Raw genomic sequence first — 16025 nt, forward strand, 5'->3', positions numbered from 1 at the left:
TAACAAGCAACAATAACTACGGTTTGATTTGTTGGGCGGCGATTCTTGTTATGGCACTGTTTGCTTGCACGTACTACACTTTCTAGCCATACGGCCGGAGCTATATCCATTTCATTCCTCCTTCTAGTTGTAGTCCGCGTTCACGAAGTTCGCTCGTATTCGGTGTTTGCAATTAAGCGAAGGGAGAAGGTGGCCAATATGCCTCGTCACCCAAGACGGTGAAAAATTTCCTTTGTACGTTTGCTTGTAAAACACCTGTATGTAGTACTTGCTAACATAGTCCTTTGGTTGAATTCCGCGGATATCACAAAATTTAATTGCATGTGAACATGGCATATGGTAGTTTCTCCATTTCCCACGCGAACACTTTTTCCCTTCGGGAGACTTTATGGATATTTCCGCCCTTCGTCGTGTGCAAATGTCGAATCTCAAAGACCCCTTCGGTTGCATTGTATTCTTTGCATGTCGGTATGCTTTAGGGACCTCTCCCGGTATTCATCAAACTTCTTTTCAATAGCGCGCGGCAAAACTTTTATCCATGCAATCAACAAATCGACAAGGTGCTTCTCTCAACAAACCGTCAACAAAATTTTTAAACGTATAACGGACCATGGCGATGTAACGGGCGGTCCACGAGCTTTCTTCAATAAACCGTTGTAAGACTCGGAGACATTCGTTGTCATAGCCCCACCTATGACCGTTGTCCTTATGCAATGTCCATTTCTCCTCCGGAAGAGATTTTAACCACGGATACGCTGGAGGTGACATTGTTTTGATTTGTTCCATCCTCGTTTTATATTTCTTCTTCGGTGCTCACTGTGGCCGCCACCACATTAGGTTCTCAAGGTCAGCATTGAGGAACTTTTTATTAAGTTACTTTTCAAATGCCGAACGCAAAACCTATGGTGTGTGGATGGTGGTTGTAACCAATCATGTGTTTGGACACATTGCAAGATGCTTTGATGACGGTCGAAATAAGTCCATTCCTTGTCTCTCACGAACAATATGTCTCCACAATAACACAAGGAACCACGTCCAAGACTCAAAGCTCTCACGTCTGACAATAAGAGCATATGCAAGTGGAAAAATATTATTGTTCGCATCAATTCTGACAGTGAATTAGCCGGTTTCGTCTCATACCACCGTACGGATGATGCAGTACAATGAGATGACGCAGCTGCAACTTTTGAATCCATCGATGCTTGGTTTATAAGCGAGAAAGAAACTTGAAGATGTGTTCACCTTGCATTGTAGTTGACTCGTGCTCCCCTCAACAACGGTCCCGGTTAAATATTTTAAGCGGCCATGTATCGGGGCAATGTCTTGAAAGTTTCAAAATCACCAAATACCATTTCAATAGCTTTCTTACGCCCTTTTGTGCTTTTCTATAACTAGGAGTAAACAAATGCAAGCCTTTTATTTTTTCTGAACCGACTTAATACTTGATGTATGAATCGACCATAATATATGGTATCAACGTAGTAGCAATTAGGTGACTGTTCAAATTGAAATGATCCTTTCTGTAATCATCTGTGAGACAACTGTGGTGGAGATTCGCTTTGCCTGCCTTCCACATACCACTTGAAATTTCTCTAAAACGGATCATCCACTCACATCCCAACATATGACGCTTGCAAATAACCCTCCAAAATTTACCTTTGGATGATCACAAATGAACTCTTTCTTTTCTTTCGAGACAATATTGTCTCATTGCGCCTTTCATTTCCTTCTTGTTCGAAATAACATACCTAATTGCACAATACAAGGAAAATTATCAACCCCGTAAAAATGGGCCAACAAATAAAAAGAATATTCATTGTCACCATACTAACCTGATCTGATAAATTCAGGTTTTTTATAATCCCAAAGTGCAGATCGAATTGGACCGTCATCTCTCATGAAGGCAAAATCATCCGGGCCTTCTTCTGTGTTGTCCAAATATGGAATCGCATTAGAATGGTAGCTAACGTTACCATCACTCGGAGTAGTAATGTCTTCATAAGAATGACCATCACCATCAGATGAGTGATCATCGTCCGTTTCGTGTGATCTAATGGGATATCACTATCGACTTATCGGAGTGATCATTAGCTACGTCGTTATTGCTCACAATTTGTGTGAGCTGAGTCAATACGGGGTTTTCTTCAAAATCGTCACACCTAAATTAACCCCATGGACAAATTAAAAAATAAAAAATAATCACGTCGGTAAAACTCAGTCTCCTCCCAATTGAAGAGCTCTGTCCAGTGAATGCAGGTAAAGACATCTTAGTCATCCCATAAGAAGCCATTGTCGACCACCAAACCGTCGGGCCATAACGAGGCTAATGAGCCCGGACGATGCGAATGCAAAAGGCCCACTCGCCGATTACGGTGGTGATTGAACCTCGGGAGCGAGACGTCAATGGCCGGACATAAAATCTATTATTGGGTGATATACATCATCATCTCTGCAGCATCGTTAGCCGGGCATATCTTGATCAAAACGAACCTCTTCCTCGTCAACCAGCGGTGATCCACGGAACTCGACCCCGTCTGTTGCACATTTGGCGTCCTCTACCACGCGCCGGCAGTCTTGGTACATTGGGACGTTGCACTTGCACGATGGGCGGCTCATCATACTCTGCCGTGGTGTATAATATGGAGCGAAACTCAACATCGTCCCCGGAGGCGGCACCCATGGCCTCGTATTAACGTGGCTAAACATCTCTACTATTTCCTTCACTTCATCAGACTTGGTTGGATCTTGGATAGTCTGCTGAGCCAACCTGTACGATTCTTGATGTCCTAAAGCCTAAAAAAAAAAAAAAAATTGCAACATTTGATAGTGGTCTAAGACACATATAAAGACATCAAACATCTAATGGAATGTAATGTACGTACCGATTGCCTCATGCCGCTTTCGCCATGTGTTGGTATCCTCATCCACATTATGCGCGGGATTTCCTATGAAAGTGCGCGGTGACGTCGATACCAACAAAAATACGGCGATAGTGACTGCGGGTCTTGAGTTTCATACTCGGCCGAAATTAAACTTTCTCGACGATTTCCCCACAAAAAGTCTGTTTCTGTAAAATATTGTTGATCCTCCGCTTTTATAGCATACCGCTTGTCACGTTTGTAATGAGAAGGATCAATCTCAGCACATGGACCCAGAATATGTTGCTTCCTACCAAACTGTCTGAGAACGCGGTCTACCATGTGCCACTCTCGATAGATACCACAAATAAGGGGAACATTCGCCATCCAAATATCTCGGCCACGCAGACACCACTCAGGGAGTCTATTGATGATGGCCTCGAATAAGGCCGCCACACAAACTACGATAGAAAGAACATAAAATTACATGATAATAAAATAAATAAATTACACATAAGCGTAGCTATTATATCAAAACGCCATTAACAACCATAATTATGATAAAATACACCGGCCATCTATTAGGTTGTCCAATACATCCTACATATGGGTAAAACATCACGTGCCTCATTTTCGTGGGATTTACGATGAGTCCACCTTCACAAGAGCCGTGTGTGGCGGAAGGGCCACAGGTGGTGGCTGCGTCGGTATAATGCGCTCCCAAGCCCAAACCTATATTAAAAAATTTAAATAAATACATAAAAACCTTATAACTATCAAATAGGACAACCAAATAAAATTATATAATTTTAAAGGTCACGTACTCGCAATAAGGAAATGAATCCACACACATCCTTGGCTTTCCTCAACGAAGCGCGGCATAAACAAGTATATAAATATGACGGTGCGGCCGCTCCCAAGCTTGTCCACTCATTGCTCTAAGGTCACGCATGTCAAGCAAATAATCTAAATTAAGTAAGTCACCGGACTTATCCGGAAATATCGTGCCGCCACAAAGCCATAGCAAGTATAACCTAACCCGCTGTTGCACATCAATTTACGGGGTCGATCAGCAATGTCATCTAAGCCTCTAATATATTCAATTAATTTATGTACTTCTAACCTACTAACACCATTAAAACAATCCGGACCGGGTGCCCAACCGATAAGCTCATGGATCAATTGTTGCCACCCACCAATATCTATATATCTAGCATTAAGATTATTCAAGGGATAACCATCAACAACCAAGCCAAACATGACCTCGATATCTTGTAATGTGATGGTCGCCTCACCTGTACGCAGATGAAAGGTGTGCGTCTCAGGACGCCATCTCTCTATAAGTGCAGTGATGACTGCCCAATCATATGATATACATCCTACCTCTATTACTCCCCTAAATCCACACAGGCCAAAGTAGTCAAGGATGCGAGGATGAAAAGGATGACGCCTCACATGCTTCCAAAATTCGATATCCGCGCGCGAGGAAACGAGCATCCGGTCGGTCACCGTCAAGGAACCATCCCACACATGACCTACGATCGATGCTTCTCCTGGAGTGTTAACACATCGTACACTTCTGGCCCCGGATGTACGCATACCCGTGGAAACTCCATACCTTATATAAAAAAAAAAAAATGAAGTCCAGATCAAGCTATTTGGAGTAACTCACTATTAAAAAATATATTATTCCAATTTTAGCGAACAAATATGCCTTTGGCTAGATAAAGCCAACTTCCATACGCCTTATTTAGAAACCACCGATAGTGGACCACATTAATACCTATAAGGTATAGACAAAATAATTGTCTACCCACTTAGACTTAGGTCCCATATAATAAAGCATTATCATGACATTTTAAGTTTTTTTTTTGGCCTACGAGGCATCAATTAAGTTTCACTTTTACGCTATATAAATATCACATTAAAGGTACAATGAAATATATTGTATAACAATCCATAACAAAATATATTGTATAACAATCCATAACAAAATATATTGAATAACGTGGAACTGTCCACGTTTCACAATTATACCAAACTTAGAGCATAGGGAAGAAATTACGGTTACTGCGAGCTTATAAATTACTATGGTAATGCATAAATACATCAAACAAAGCAACATTCACAAAATGGGAGGAAAAAAATTCGATCCTTTATGACACATTTCACAATTCTTTTCTCCCGTACCGAAAATGTCATCATCGGTCCATTATTGGCAATATCCACAGTTCCACAATGTTTTAAGATAGTGATCTATACTTGTAAAACGTGGACTGATCCACGTTATACAAAATATATTGTATAACGTGGATTGATCCACGTTATACAAAATATATTGTATAACGTGGATCAGTCCACGTTTTACAAACATCCACAAAACTAACAAAAATAACAGCAACATAACAATCCATAGATCTTTTATAAAAGAATCCAACAAAAATAACGAACATAACAACAAATTTTATTCGTATATTTTATATAACAATTCACAAAAATAACGAACATAACAATAAATTTCTTCAAAAGTGCTACTAAACAAATCGGACCTTTTATAATAATGCTTCTAACAATCATATTTTAAGTTTAAATTAAAATAACACAAATAACACAAACGTATTAAAATAACACAAATAAAAAATAACAATTAAGATATATAAGACAAACGGATCTACATCTACTATAAATATATAATATTATATGAGTTAGAAAAAATACCTTAATTTAAATAACAATAATAGATAAAGATGAAGAAGTTGCTCCAAAAATTAGATCGTATTGCGGGGTTTAAAAAAAAAATAGAGGAGAAGAAAAAGGAGAAGGAGATGGAGGTTCTGCAAAATATTTGCAATGGAGGAGAATGGAAGAGAACGAAAGAGAATGGAATGAAGCGGCGGAAGAAATATTTTAGGGCAGAACGGAAGTTAACAAATATAACTTGTATAACGTGGGCTGATCCACGTTATACAATATAAATTGTATAACGTGGATCAGCCCACGTTATACAAGTTATAATTGTATATCGTGGACTGATCCACGTTATACAAGTAAAATTTTTTTTTTTTTTTTTCTTCAATTGTCTGACAAAGATTTTGGGGTATATCGTGGATCAGCCCACGATATACCCGTTTTGGTATAATAATTTTTAGACGTTCCCTTTTGGTAAAAATCGTGTATTTTTATACCCTTTAGGCTCCGGACTCGAAATTATCATCCCCTTTTCCTTATCATTTTAATGTTGCTATTAAACTTTTACATCTAGGATTAAAAATTTCCCCCAAAGTTAGATAGCACCTTAAAGCATGCAGGCCCACTGACAAACCCAAAACTGATACTATACTACCACAATATTGTATATTTCAGATAAAGTTACAGCTGCAGGAATATTGGATATTTACATAACTTCCCAAAATAGAAAATTAAACTATAGTATATCAGTCAGATGGGAAACACCTTATACGTGCACTGAGATTTACGATTCAAATACTAAGTCAAAGACTACTAGACGTCTGGCAGAACAACTCTTTCAAAATGCTGGATATTAGAAGCGCGCTTGTGACTGCATGCAATTGCAATGGCTGTCATTGAGGTTCCACTGATAATGACAACAACCCAGTTGAAGATTTTTTGTACTATTATCATCTATTCCTTGGTACAGAAATCCCTCAATAGCACTACTATTTGATGATCCAATATCATGTCCATAATTGACTAAGTAACTTTGAGAAGAATCAGAGTTCAATGAACCTTTGCCTTTACTGTTTGGAGTTGCATTATCATTATTGCCATTAGTGGAAGTTTGAATCTTCTTCTTTGTGTTGAGAAATCTGCCTCCACCATCTCTAACTCTTCTCATCGCATGCCGGTGCCGAGATTCATGAAGATAAGGCTGATTTACATGCATTTTGAACATAAAAGCAACATCATTTACCTGTCGTCTCCGTGCGTTCAACTGAATCCATTACTTTCAACTCCAACTATATATGTATGTGCATATGAAGATAAGGCTGATATACATTTGAACAGGCCAAACAACATTATTTACTCACCTGACCTTTTACTAGATCTCCAAATCTTGAACTACTAGCAAAAAAGGTGCAGAAATTTTGTATCTCATGAGTTAAAGACAAATTAGAGGCGTGGATTACTGTGTGTTCAATTGATTCTGTTACTTTCGACTCAAAACATGCATAAATAAATAGTAAAAGAACATTTGAAATGTACGCATGTCATCAGATAATTTACACTCGTTTATTGAACAAAATGACTCTAGATCCTGAGTTCACTTTTGCCAGACCATTCATCAGTATGCCTAGTAGTAACAGGTGTCAATATAAGGCGATAAGCTTTAACCTTCATGAAATGCACCCAAATATGACGAAGAAAACACCTTCTACGGTGCAAGATTGAGTTTAACGTATATATACTGGCATTATAAAAGAATCTTTATAATCTCGGGTTATCTAAAAGGTAACAACAAACAAGTAACAACCAATAAATAGTGGAATTAATAATTTGACATGTTAAACTCCGTTGGTAGTGTAAAAAATCGTTGCATTATCTGGTATATGCAGCATAAGTTAAATCCCAGGATGATAAATAGACTATTATATTCTTTATGTTTGTCAAATTAAACATGTCTATGTATGTGTAATTAAACAGGAAGACTAATTAATTACCTTTCTTGATTTTACAACTTTTTGCTCCAACACAGCCTTAGCACGGAGTTGCCTTCGCCTTAGAATTCCATGGTACTGTTTGGCATTTACATACATTGGCTCCTCCTTCACTTCAGCCGGCAATATCATTCTACCATTATGATGCACTGATGATCTTTCTATATTTTGATTTACCTGTTGATAAATGTTTATAAAGAAATTAGAAAAGCCAATAATTAATGAAGAAAACAAGAATCATTGATAGGCCTACAAGCAAATTTTTTTTAAAAAATACGGTGCCTCATTATCTAGAAATAGTCATCTAATTCAAGAATATGGTTCCAAAAGTGCTCTGGTTTATACTAAGCTAGAATTCGATTGAACACTTTTATTTTCTAAATCGTGTTTGCAATACGCCCCCTCACGCCGCTCAAAATTTTATGGGTTGAGCTCAATTTCATATTGGGCTAGATTTAGGCCAACCCAACATAGCCCATATTAGTGATCTCCAACTTATCCCAATTCTAGCTCGTTTTTAATGTTAACTTAAATTGGGGTTTATTGATTGAGATTTACTTTAATTATTTTATGTATACACTTTTCTTGTAACATGTATGCTATAAGTTTGTGGTGTGTTTGATATGAGGGAAAATATTTTTCACGAAAATGTTTTTCTCGAAACATGGAAAATGTTTTCCTCAAAAATATTTTCCACGAAAAATCCGTGAAAATATTTTTCGAGAAAAATGTTTTTCTAGAAAATGTATCCTTCAAAAAAGATGGGTCAAGTTGGGGGGTCATGACCCAGCCCATTTCAGCCCAACCCATTTCAGCCCAAGTAACTTTTGGGCTAATGTTAGCCCAACCCATTTATTACCTCAGCTCATTTTGATTGGGTCAATTTCAGCCCAACTCGCCCATGTGACACCCCTAGTAAATTCTTTCATAATGGGTGATGGTGAAACTTGAAAGCAGGAGTATGCTTGCTTTGGTACCTCGTTGAAGTATCTAACAATCTCATCTAAAACACTAAAATGTCAGAAAGAGCACACTTTTTCTTTTAATTATGTCTTCTACACAAACAAGTAGTTGAAGAAAGAACTAGAAGAAAAAGATCAAGGCGTTGATGAAACTTAATTCCTAATTTCAGGAACTCGTAAAGAGGAATATCTTCATAGTTTGACAAATGAAAATTATCACATTAACTTAAAATTAGGGGTGGCGTTCGGTTCTTCGGTTCGGTTTATCAAACTTCGGTTCAGCTATTTCGGTTTTGGTTTTTTAAAGGTGGACACCGAATACTGAACCAAACTAGCCCGGTTCAGTTCTTTCGGTTTCGTTTTTTTGAAGTTCGGTTCGGTTCGGTTTCGGTTTTTTCAATTCGATTTTTTTGATATGACATTAGAAGCAATTCCTTTTGCACTAATTCATATTCTCAAAAGCAATAAAACATAAAACTGATAAATTGAAATCAAAATCAAACAAACAGGATACACAAGAACAAAAAACCATAACCATGATATAGGATTACTAAGTGTTATATACATACAGTAAGAATAATTAAGAAAACACATAAAGGACATACATTAATCATAAAGACACATGCTAGTCACCTTCCTTTGTTAAGGATATTTGATTTTCTCAACTGAAGTGGAAAATTAAGGATACAAAAGCAAATAAAGACTTGTTACAATTGGTTTTTTTTTTTTTTTTTTTTTTTTGGCTTAAATCGACCTGGACTACTTTAATTTTTTTGGGTAATGTACTAAATTTCGGTTAAAACCGAAACACCGAAGATCTAAAAAACGAACACCGAAGTTTCTGAAAACGTAAACCATAAAGTGTTCGAGTTTGTTAAAATATTCCGATAGATCTCCGCTCGAATTTTTTTTTATTAACTAACATTATACCACTAAGCTGTGAGCTTAGCAGATTTTTTTTATTAATAATGAAAATAATGTAATCAATTACAAAATGAATAACTACGCTTTGCAAGAGTAAAAAACTATAATCAACCTAAGAGTATCTCAACTCTAAGTTGATTTCACAGAATATGGTCCTACCAAGTAGTGGCAAAATAATTAAAACTACTAAGAAAAAATTGGTTGGAGTAGCCTTTACATCAATATAACTCCTAATTTCTCCAAGCTCTCACCAAATGTGAGAGAATATACTTGTCAAGAAGAGAATAAACTACGGTGGGCGTTCGGTTCTTTGGTTCGGTTTATCAAACTTTAGTTCGGCTATTTCGACTTCGATTTTTTGAAGGTGGACACCGAATACCGAACCCAACTAGTTCGGTTCGGTTCTTTCGGTTAAAGTTTTTTGAAGTTCGGTTCGGTTCGGTTCGGTCCGATTTTTCGGTTTTCGGTATTTATGCCCAGCCCTACTTAAAACGATTCCAGTTTTATGATCTTTACCAACTATTTTTCAGGTAGAGAATAGATTAGTTGTAGCAAACATAGAGATATTACTGAGTAAAAATGTATTACACTATTCATGCATTTTAACATACATGTACTAGCGTGTTGCCAGTTTTACCAAGTAACTAATTAATGTTTATCATAGAAATAGTTACCTGTCATTACCGTACAAATGACCCGACTAATGTAAACTTTTTTTCCCATCTACAAAGAACATAAACTCACATAACATAAGTGATTACAACATACATACCATAGGTTCGGGACAAGCAAAAGTCACATTGCCCCCAGAATATTGTGGTACTTCTGAATAGGGATATGATTTGAATGCCTGAAAATTAAGTAGACTAAATATTTGAGTTCAATATTCACAATTCACATAAAAAAGAAAGAGAGGAGAATATTGCTCACAATTGAGGGGGCCATCAGTTCAAATTGATTAGCTGCTCTTAAATTTCCACCCATGATTGGAGTTATAGCTCCTACATGTTTTCCTTCTCTCTTGCAATCACTATCTGCTAATAAAAGAAAATATTTTAACTAAATAAATAAATTTGATTTTATCTCAAAAAAAAAAAAAATTGTTCTTGTACTTTCGGAGTTGAGTAACTTGGACTGTGTTAAACTTTTGATTTAATATTACCCCGCCGTTAGGAGAAAGTATCAGTCATGTCCTTAAGCCCTAACGAAGCTCAAACATGAAGGTAATTTTAAACATAATAAAACAAAAGATGAGAGGTACATTTGAACTTTTGTTCTCAATAAATTTGGATATGTGGAGTCAACCCACTTCACGCTCAAATTGTGCTAATGACAAGGGCATATACGAGACGATTTGCTAATTAAGAAGTATGAAAAAAAAATAGAGAAGTGTAACAAATGGCAAAATTGAGCAATTTCCGAGCATAGTGGAAAATTTGAACCTTTTCCCTAAAAATAATAGTAATCAACTTATTCTCAAGTTTCTCTTTAACTTAAACTTTTGGGCTAATATTATTCCCACCATTAGGAAAAATGTCATACTTACTCTTGACCCCTACCGAAGCTCAGACACGAGGATAATCTTAAACCATAGTAAAAAAATTGAAGAGGTAAATTTGAATCTTTTTTCTCTAAAAGCATGCATGGACACATATAGTCCACTCACGTCAGAGCTTTGTTAATAATAAGGGCAAATACGAAGTAATTTAGTAACGGCAAAGATATGAATGAAGAACAAAACTGAAACTTATTCTCAAGTTATACTCATACCGTAACAAAATTCAGAAGTTGCAATATTACCTGATTTTTGGAACATTGTACGTTCAACTTCTCCGCAAGTACCAGCTCCCATTTCTGATCGTAAATGAAAAAATTATAAATTAAAGAAAAAACCCATCTGAGAAATTGACTTAAATCTAGCCTCTAAAACTCCAAATATTATTTTTTCCAAATTAGACACTGAAACGTAAGAAAAAGTGGACAACAATATAGCATATAGTTATATGTCGAATGACAATTATTGCTAGCTTTATCTCTCTTGGTCAGCAAAAACCAAAATATTCGATTCCCTCCCGAGTCCTGACCTATCTATCTCCTTTTAATTAATTACAGATTTAATGACTAATTTTCGTACACTATATGCCTAATTTTTAATTCCCAAACCATTAATATATTCATCCCTAACATGTCCTTAACAAGCTATATTTATTGTTTACTGACCTTCTTAAAGATATAGTGTTTGTGGTGCACCTCTTATTCATAGTATCGAATTGGTGACTATTTTCAACAAGTTGGTTCAGTTCTCATAGAATATGTAAGCAAAGGCAAACACCGAAAACCACTTCCCTTTTCCTTATCATTTTAATGTTGCTATTAAACTTTTACATCTAGGATTAAAATTTCCCTCAAAGTTAGATAGTACCTTAAAGCATGTAGGCCCACTGACAAACCCAAAACTGATACTATACTACCACAGTATTGTATATTTCAGATAAAGTTACAGCGGCAGGAATATTGGATATTTACATAACTCCCAAAATAGAAAATTAAACTATAGTATATCAGTCAGATGGGAAACGCCTTTTACGTGCACTGAGATTTGCGATTCAAATACTAAGTCAAAGACTACTAGACGTCTGGCAGAACGACTCTTTAGAAATGCTGGAGATTAGAAGCGCGCTTGTGACTGCATGCAATTGCAATGGTTGTCATTGAGGTTCCACTGATAATGACAACAACCCAGTTGAAGATTTTCTGTACTATTATCATCTATTCCTTGGTACAGAAATCCCTCAACAGCACTATTTGATGATCCAATATCATCTCCATAATTGACTAAGTAACTTTGAGAAGAATCAGAGTTCAATGAACCTTTGCCTTCACTGTTTGGAGTTGCATTATCATTATTGCCATTAGTGGATTGAATCTTCTTCTTTGTGTTGAGAAATCTGCCTCCACCATCTCTAGCTCTTCTCATCGCATGCCGGTGCCGAGATTCATGAAGATAAGGCTTTTTTACATGCATTTTGAACATAAAAGCAACATCATTTACATGTCGTCATTCAACTCGAATTCATTACTTTCAACTCCAACTATATATGTATGTGCATATGAAGATAAGGTCGATATACATTTGAACAAGCAATATAACATTATTTACTCACCTGACCTTTTACTAGATCTCCAAATCTTGAACTACTAGCTACAAAGGTTCAGAAATTTTGTATCTCATGAGTTAAGACAAATTAGAGGCGTGGATCTCTGTGTGTTCAATTAATTCTTTTCGACTCAAAACATGCATAAATAAATAGTAAAAGAACATTTAAAATGTACGCATGTCATCAGATAATTTACACTCATTTTATTGAACAAAATGACTCTAGATCCTTAGTTCACTTTTGCCAGACCATTCATCAGTATGCCTAATAGTAACAGGTGTCAATATAAGGCGATCGGTTTTAACCAATTCATGAAATGCACCCAAATATGACGAAGAAAACACCTTCTATGGTGCAGGATTGAGTTTAACGTATATATACTGGCATTATAAAAGAATCTTTATAATCTCGAGTTATCTAAAAGATAACAACAAAGAAGTAACAACCAATAAATAGTGGAATTAATAACTTGACATGTTAAACTCCGTTGGTAGTGTAAAAAATCGTTGCATTATCTAGTATATGCAGTATAAGTTAAATCCCAGGATGATAGATAGACTATTACATTCTTTATGTTTGTCAAATCAAACATGTCTATATATGTGTAATTAAACAGGAAGACTAATTAATTACCTTTCTTGATTTTACAACTTTTTGCTCCAACACAGCCTTAGCACGGAGTTGCCTTCGCCTTAGAATTCCATGGTACTGTTTGGCATTTACATACAGTGGCTCCTCCTTCACATCAGCCGGCAATATCATTCTACCATTATGATGCACTGATGATCTTTCTATATTTTGTTTTACCTGTTGATAATAATTAATGAAGAAAACACGAATCATTGATAGGCCTACAAGCAAATCTTTTAAAAAAGTTACAGTGCCTCATCATCTAGAAATAGTCATCTAATTCAAGAATATGGTTCCAAAAGTACTCTGGTTTATACTAAGCTAGAATTCGATTGAACACTTTTATTTTAATTATGTTTGTAATACGCCGCCTCACGTAGGGCCTAATTCCTTTTCTTCATGATCAGACGTGTAAATTCTAGGGGGTGTCAAATTTGGCCCAAAAGATGATGGCCTGCTCAACCCGTTCAAAATTTTATGGGTTGAGCTCAAGATAATTTCATATTGGGCTAGATTCAGCCCAACCCAACATAACCCAGTTTAAAGTGATCTCCGACTTAGCCCAATACTAGCCCAATTGTAGCCCGTTTTTAATATTAACTTAATTTCGATTTATTGCTTGAGATTTACTTTAATTATTTTTTGTATACACTTTTCTTGTATCATGTATGTTATAAGTTTGTGGTGTGTTTGATATGAGGGAAAATATTTTTCTTGAAACATTTTCCATGTTTCAAGAAAAATAAACAGCGTGAAAAGTCCAAAGTGGACAAGTAAAAGTGAACGGAGGGAGTATTACACTATTCATGAATTTTAGCATACATGTAATAGCGTGTTACCAGTTTTACCAAGTAACCAATTAATGTTTATCATAGAAATAGTTACCTGTCATTACCGTACGAATGACCCGACTAATGTAAATATTTTTTCCTATCCACAAAGAACATAAACTCACATAAGGTAAGTGACTACAACGTACATACCATAGGCTCGGGACAAGCAACAGTCACATTGCCACCAGAATATTGTGGTACTTCTGAATAGGGATATGATTTGAATGCTTGAAAATGGTATGAAATTAAGTAGACTAAATATTTGAGTTCAATATTCACAATTCACATAAAAAAGAAAGAGAGGAGAATATTGCTCACAATTGAGGGGGCCATCAGTTCAAATTGATTAGCTGCTCTTAAATTTCCACCCATGATTGGAGGTATAGCTCCTACATGTTTTCCTTCTCTCTTGCAATCACTATCTGCTAATAAAAGAAAATATTTTAACCAAAATAAAAAAAAATTGCTTCTATCTCAAAAAAAAAAAAAAATTGTTCTTGTACTTTCGGAGTTGAGTTACTTAGCCTTCGTTAAACTTTTGATTTAATATTACCCCGACGCTAGGGGAAAGTTCATTCATGTCCTTAAGCCCTAACGAAGCTCAAACATGAAGGTAATTTTAAACATAATAAAACAAAAGATGAGAGGTACATTTGAACCTTTGTTCTCCATAAATTTGGGCATATGGAGTCAACCCACTTCACGCTTAAGTTGTGCTAATGACAAGGGCATATACGAGACGATTTGCTAATTAAGAAGTATGAAAAGAAAAATAGAGAAGTGTAACAAACGGCAAAATTGAGCAAGTTCGGAGCATAGTGGCAAATTTGAACCTTTTCCCTTATCAACTTATTCTCAAGTTTCTCATTAACTTAAACTTTATCCCCACCATTAGGAAAAATGTCATACTTACTCTTGACCCCTACCGAAGCTCAGACACGAGAATAATCTTAAATGATAGTAAAAAAATATTTTTCCTACTTACTCTTGATCCCTACCGAAGCTCAAACACGAGAATAATCTTAAACCATAGTCAAAAAATGAAGAGGTAAATTTGAATCTTTTGTCTCTAAAAGCATGGACACATATGGTCCACTCCTCCACGTCAGAGCTTTGTTAATAATAAGGGCAAATATGAAGTAATTTCGTAATGGCAAAGATATGAATGGAGAACAAAAGTGAAATTTAGTCTCAAGTTATATTCATACCGTAACAAAATTCAGAAGTTGCAATATTACCTGATTTTCGGAACATTGTACGTTCAACTTCTCCGCAAGTACCAGCTCCCATTTCTGATCGTAAATGAAAAACTTATAAATTGAAGAAAAAACCCATCTGAGAAATTGACTTAAATCTAGCCTCTAAAACTCCAAATATTATTTTTTCCAAATTAGACACTGAAACGTAAGACAAAGTGGACGACAATATAGCATATAGTTATATGTCGAATGACAATTGTTACTAGCTTTATCTCTCTTGGTCAGCAAAAACCCAAATATTCGATTCCCTCCCGAGTCCTGACCTATCTATCTCCTTTTAATTAATTACAGATTTAATGACTAATTTTCGTACACTATATGCCTAATTTTTAATTCCCAAACCATTAATATATTCATCCATAACATGTCCTTAACAAGCTATATTAATTGTTTACTGACCTTCTTAAAGATATAGTGTTTTTGGTGCACCTCTTATTCATAGTATCGAATTGGTGACTATTTTCCTTCTCCTTTTCAATCATCAACTAAATTTCAGTTTAACTTATAACACAAATTTAGTTTTTATAATATCAGGTCACATTTATATATCGTAACGGATACAAATTTAATCTATTATGAAGAACTATATGAAAAAATCTTTGGGTGATATTTTTTACTTTATCGATCGTACATAAGTTAAACTCAATAACTTTTCAGCACACCTACAGAAACTTATGTTTTCCTCATTGGAATCTAGATAGAAGTTCCTTAATATATTTCTAGAG

The 16025-nt window shown here is 35.8% G+C and overlaps 2 protein-coding genes and 1 long non-coding RNA gene across 3 annotated transcripts; 1 reads left to right on the plus strand and 2 right to left on the minus strand.

Annotated features, from left to right (window-relative positions):
- The first annotated feature begins 4796 nt into the window (after positions 1-4796).
- On the plus strand, positions 4797-5273 carry LOC132050808 (uncharacterized). The gene is made up of 2 exons (XR_009413503.1): positions 4797-4880; positions 4936-5273. It is a non-coding gene; the product is annotated as an uncharacterized LOC132050808 (long non-coding RNA).
- An 829-nt stretch (positions 5274-6102) lies between these two features.
- LOC132049136 (nuclear transcription factor Y subunit A-7-like) lies at positions 6103-11288 on the minus strand. Its single transcript, XM_059439828.1, has 5 exons — positions 11221-11288; positions 10351-10454; positions 10193-10270; positions 7538-7711; positions 6103-6747 (listed from the first exon to the last, which is right to left on the minus strand). Exons 1-5 carry the CDS (start codon positions 11270-11272, stop codon positions 6400-6402), a joined length of 756 nt encoding a protein of 251 aa, XP_059295811.1. The 5' UTR covers positions 11273-11288; the 3' UTR covers positions 6103-6399.
- A 567-nt stretch (positions 11289-11855) lies between these two features.
- Positions 11856-15550, minus strand: LOC132049137 (nuclear transcription factor Y subunit A-7-like). Its single transcript, XM_059439829.1, has 5 exons — positions 15280-15550; positions 14359-14463; positions 14192-14268; positions 13212-13385; positions 11856-12430 (listed from the first exon to the last, which is right to left on the minus strand). Exons 1-5 carry the CDS (start codon positions 15329-15331, stop codon positions 12089-12091), a joined length of 750 nt encoding a protein of 249 aa, XP_059295812.1. The 5' UTR covers positions 15332-15550; the 3' UTR covers positions 11856-12088.
- Positions 15551-16025: the final 475 nt, after the last annotated feature.

Source organism: Lycium ferocissimum, chromosome 3, assembly GCF_029784015.1.
Source record: "Lycium ferocissimum isolate CSIRO_LF1 chromosome 3, AGI_CSIRO_Lferr_CH_V1, whole genome shotgun sequence".
NCBI lineage: Eukaryota > Viridiplantae > Streptophyta > Magnoliopsida > Solanales > Solanaceae > Lycium > Lycium ferocissimum.

Bases quoted from the DNA above. Each gene is read 5' to 3' on its own strand.
- LOC132049136 (XM_059439828.1), bottom strand. From the start codon at position 11,272: ATGGGAGCTGGTACTTGCGGAGAAGTTGAACGTACAATGTTCCAAAAA. The intron at 10,455-11,220 runs GTAATATTGCAA...TTTTATTAGCAG, and splicing joins TACAATGTTCCAAAAATCAG to ATAGTGATTGCAAGAGAGAA. The intron at 6,748-7,537 runs GTAATTAATTAG...CATGTAAATCAG, and splicing joins AAGTTGTAAAATCAAGAAAG to CCTTATCTTCATGAATCTCG.
- LOC132049137 (XM_059439829.1), bottom strand. From the start codon at position 15,331: ATGGGAGCTGGTACTTGCGGAGAAGTTGAACGTACAATGTTCCGAAAA. The intron at 13,386-14,191 runs GTATGTACGTTG...TATTATCAACAG, and splicing joins TTGCTTGTCCCGAGCCTATG to GTAAAACAAAATATAGAAAG. The intron at 12,431-13,211 runs GTAATTAATTAG...CATGTAAAAAAG, and splicing joins AAGTTGTAAAATCAAGAAAG to CCTTATCTTCATGAATCTCG.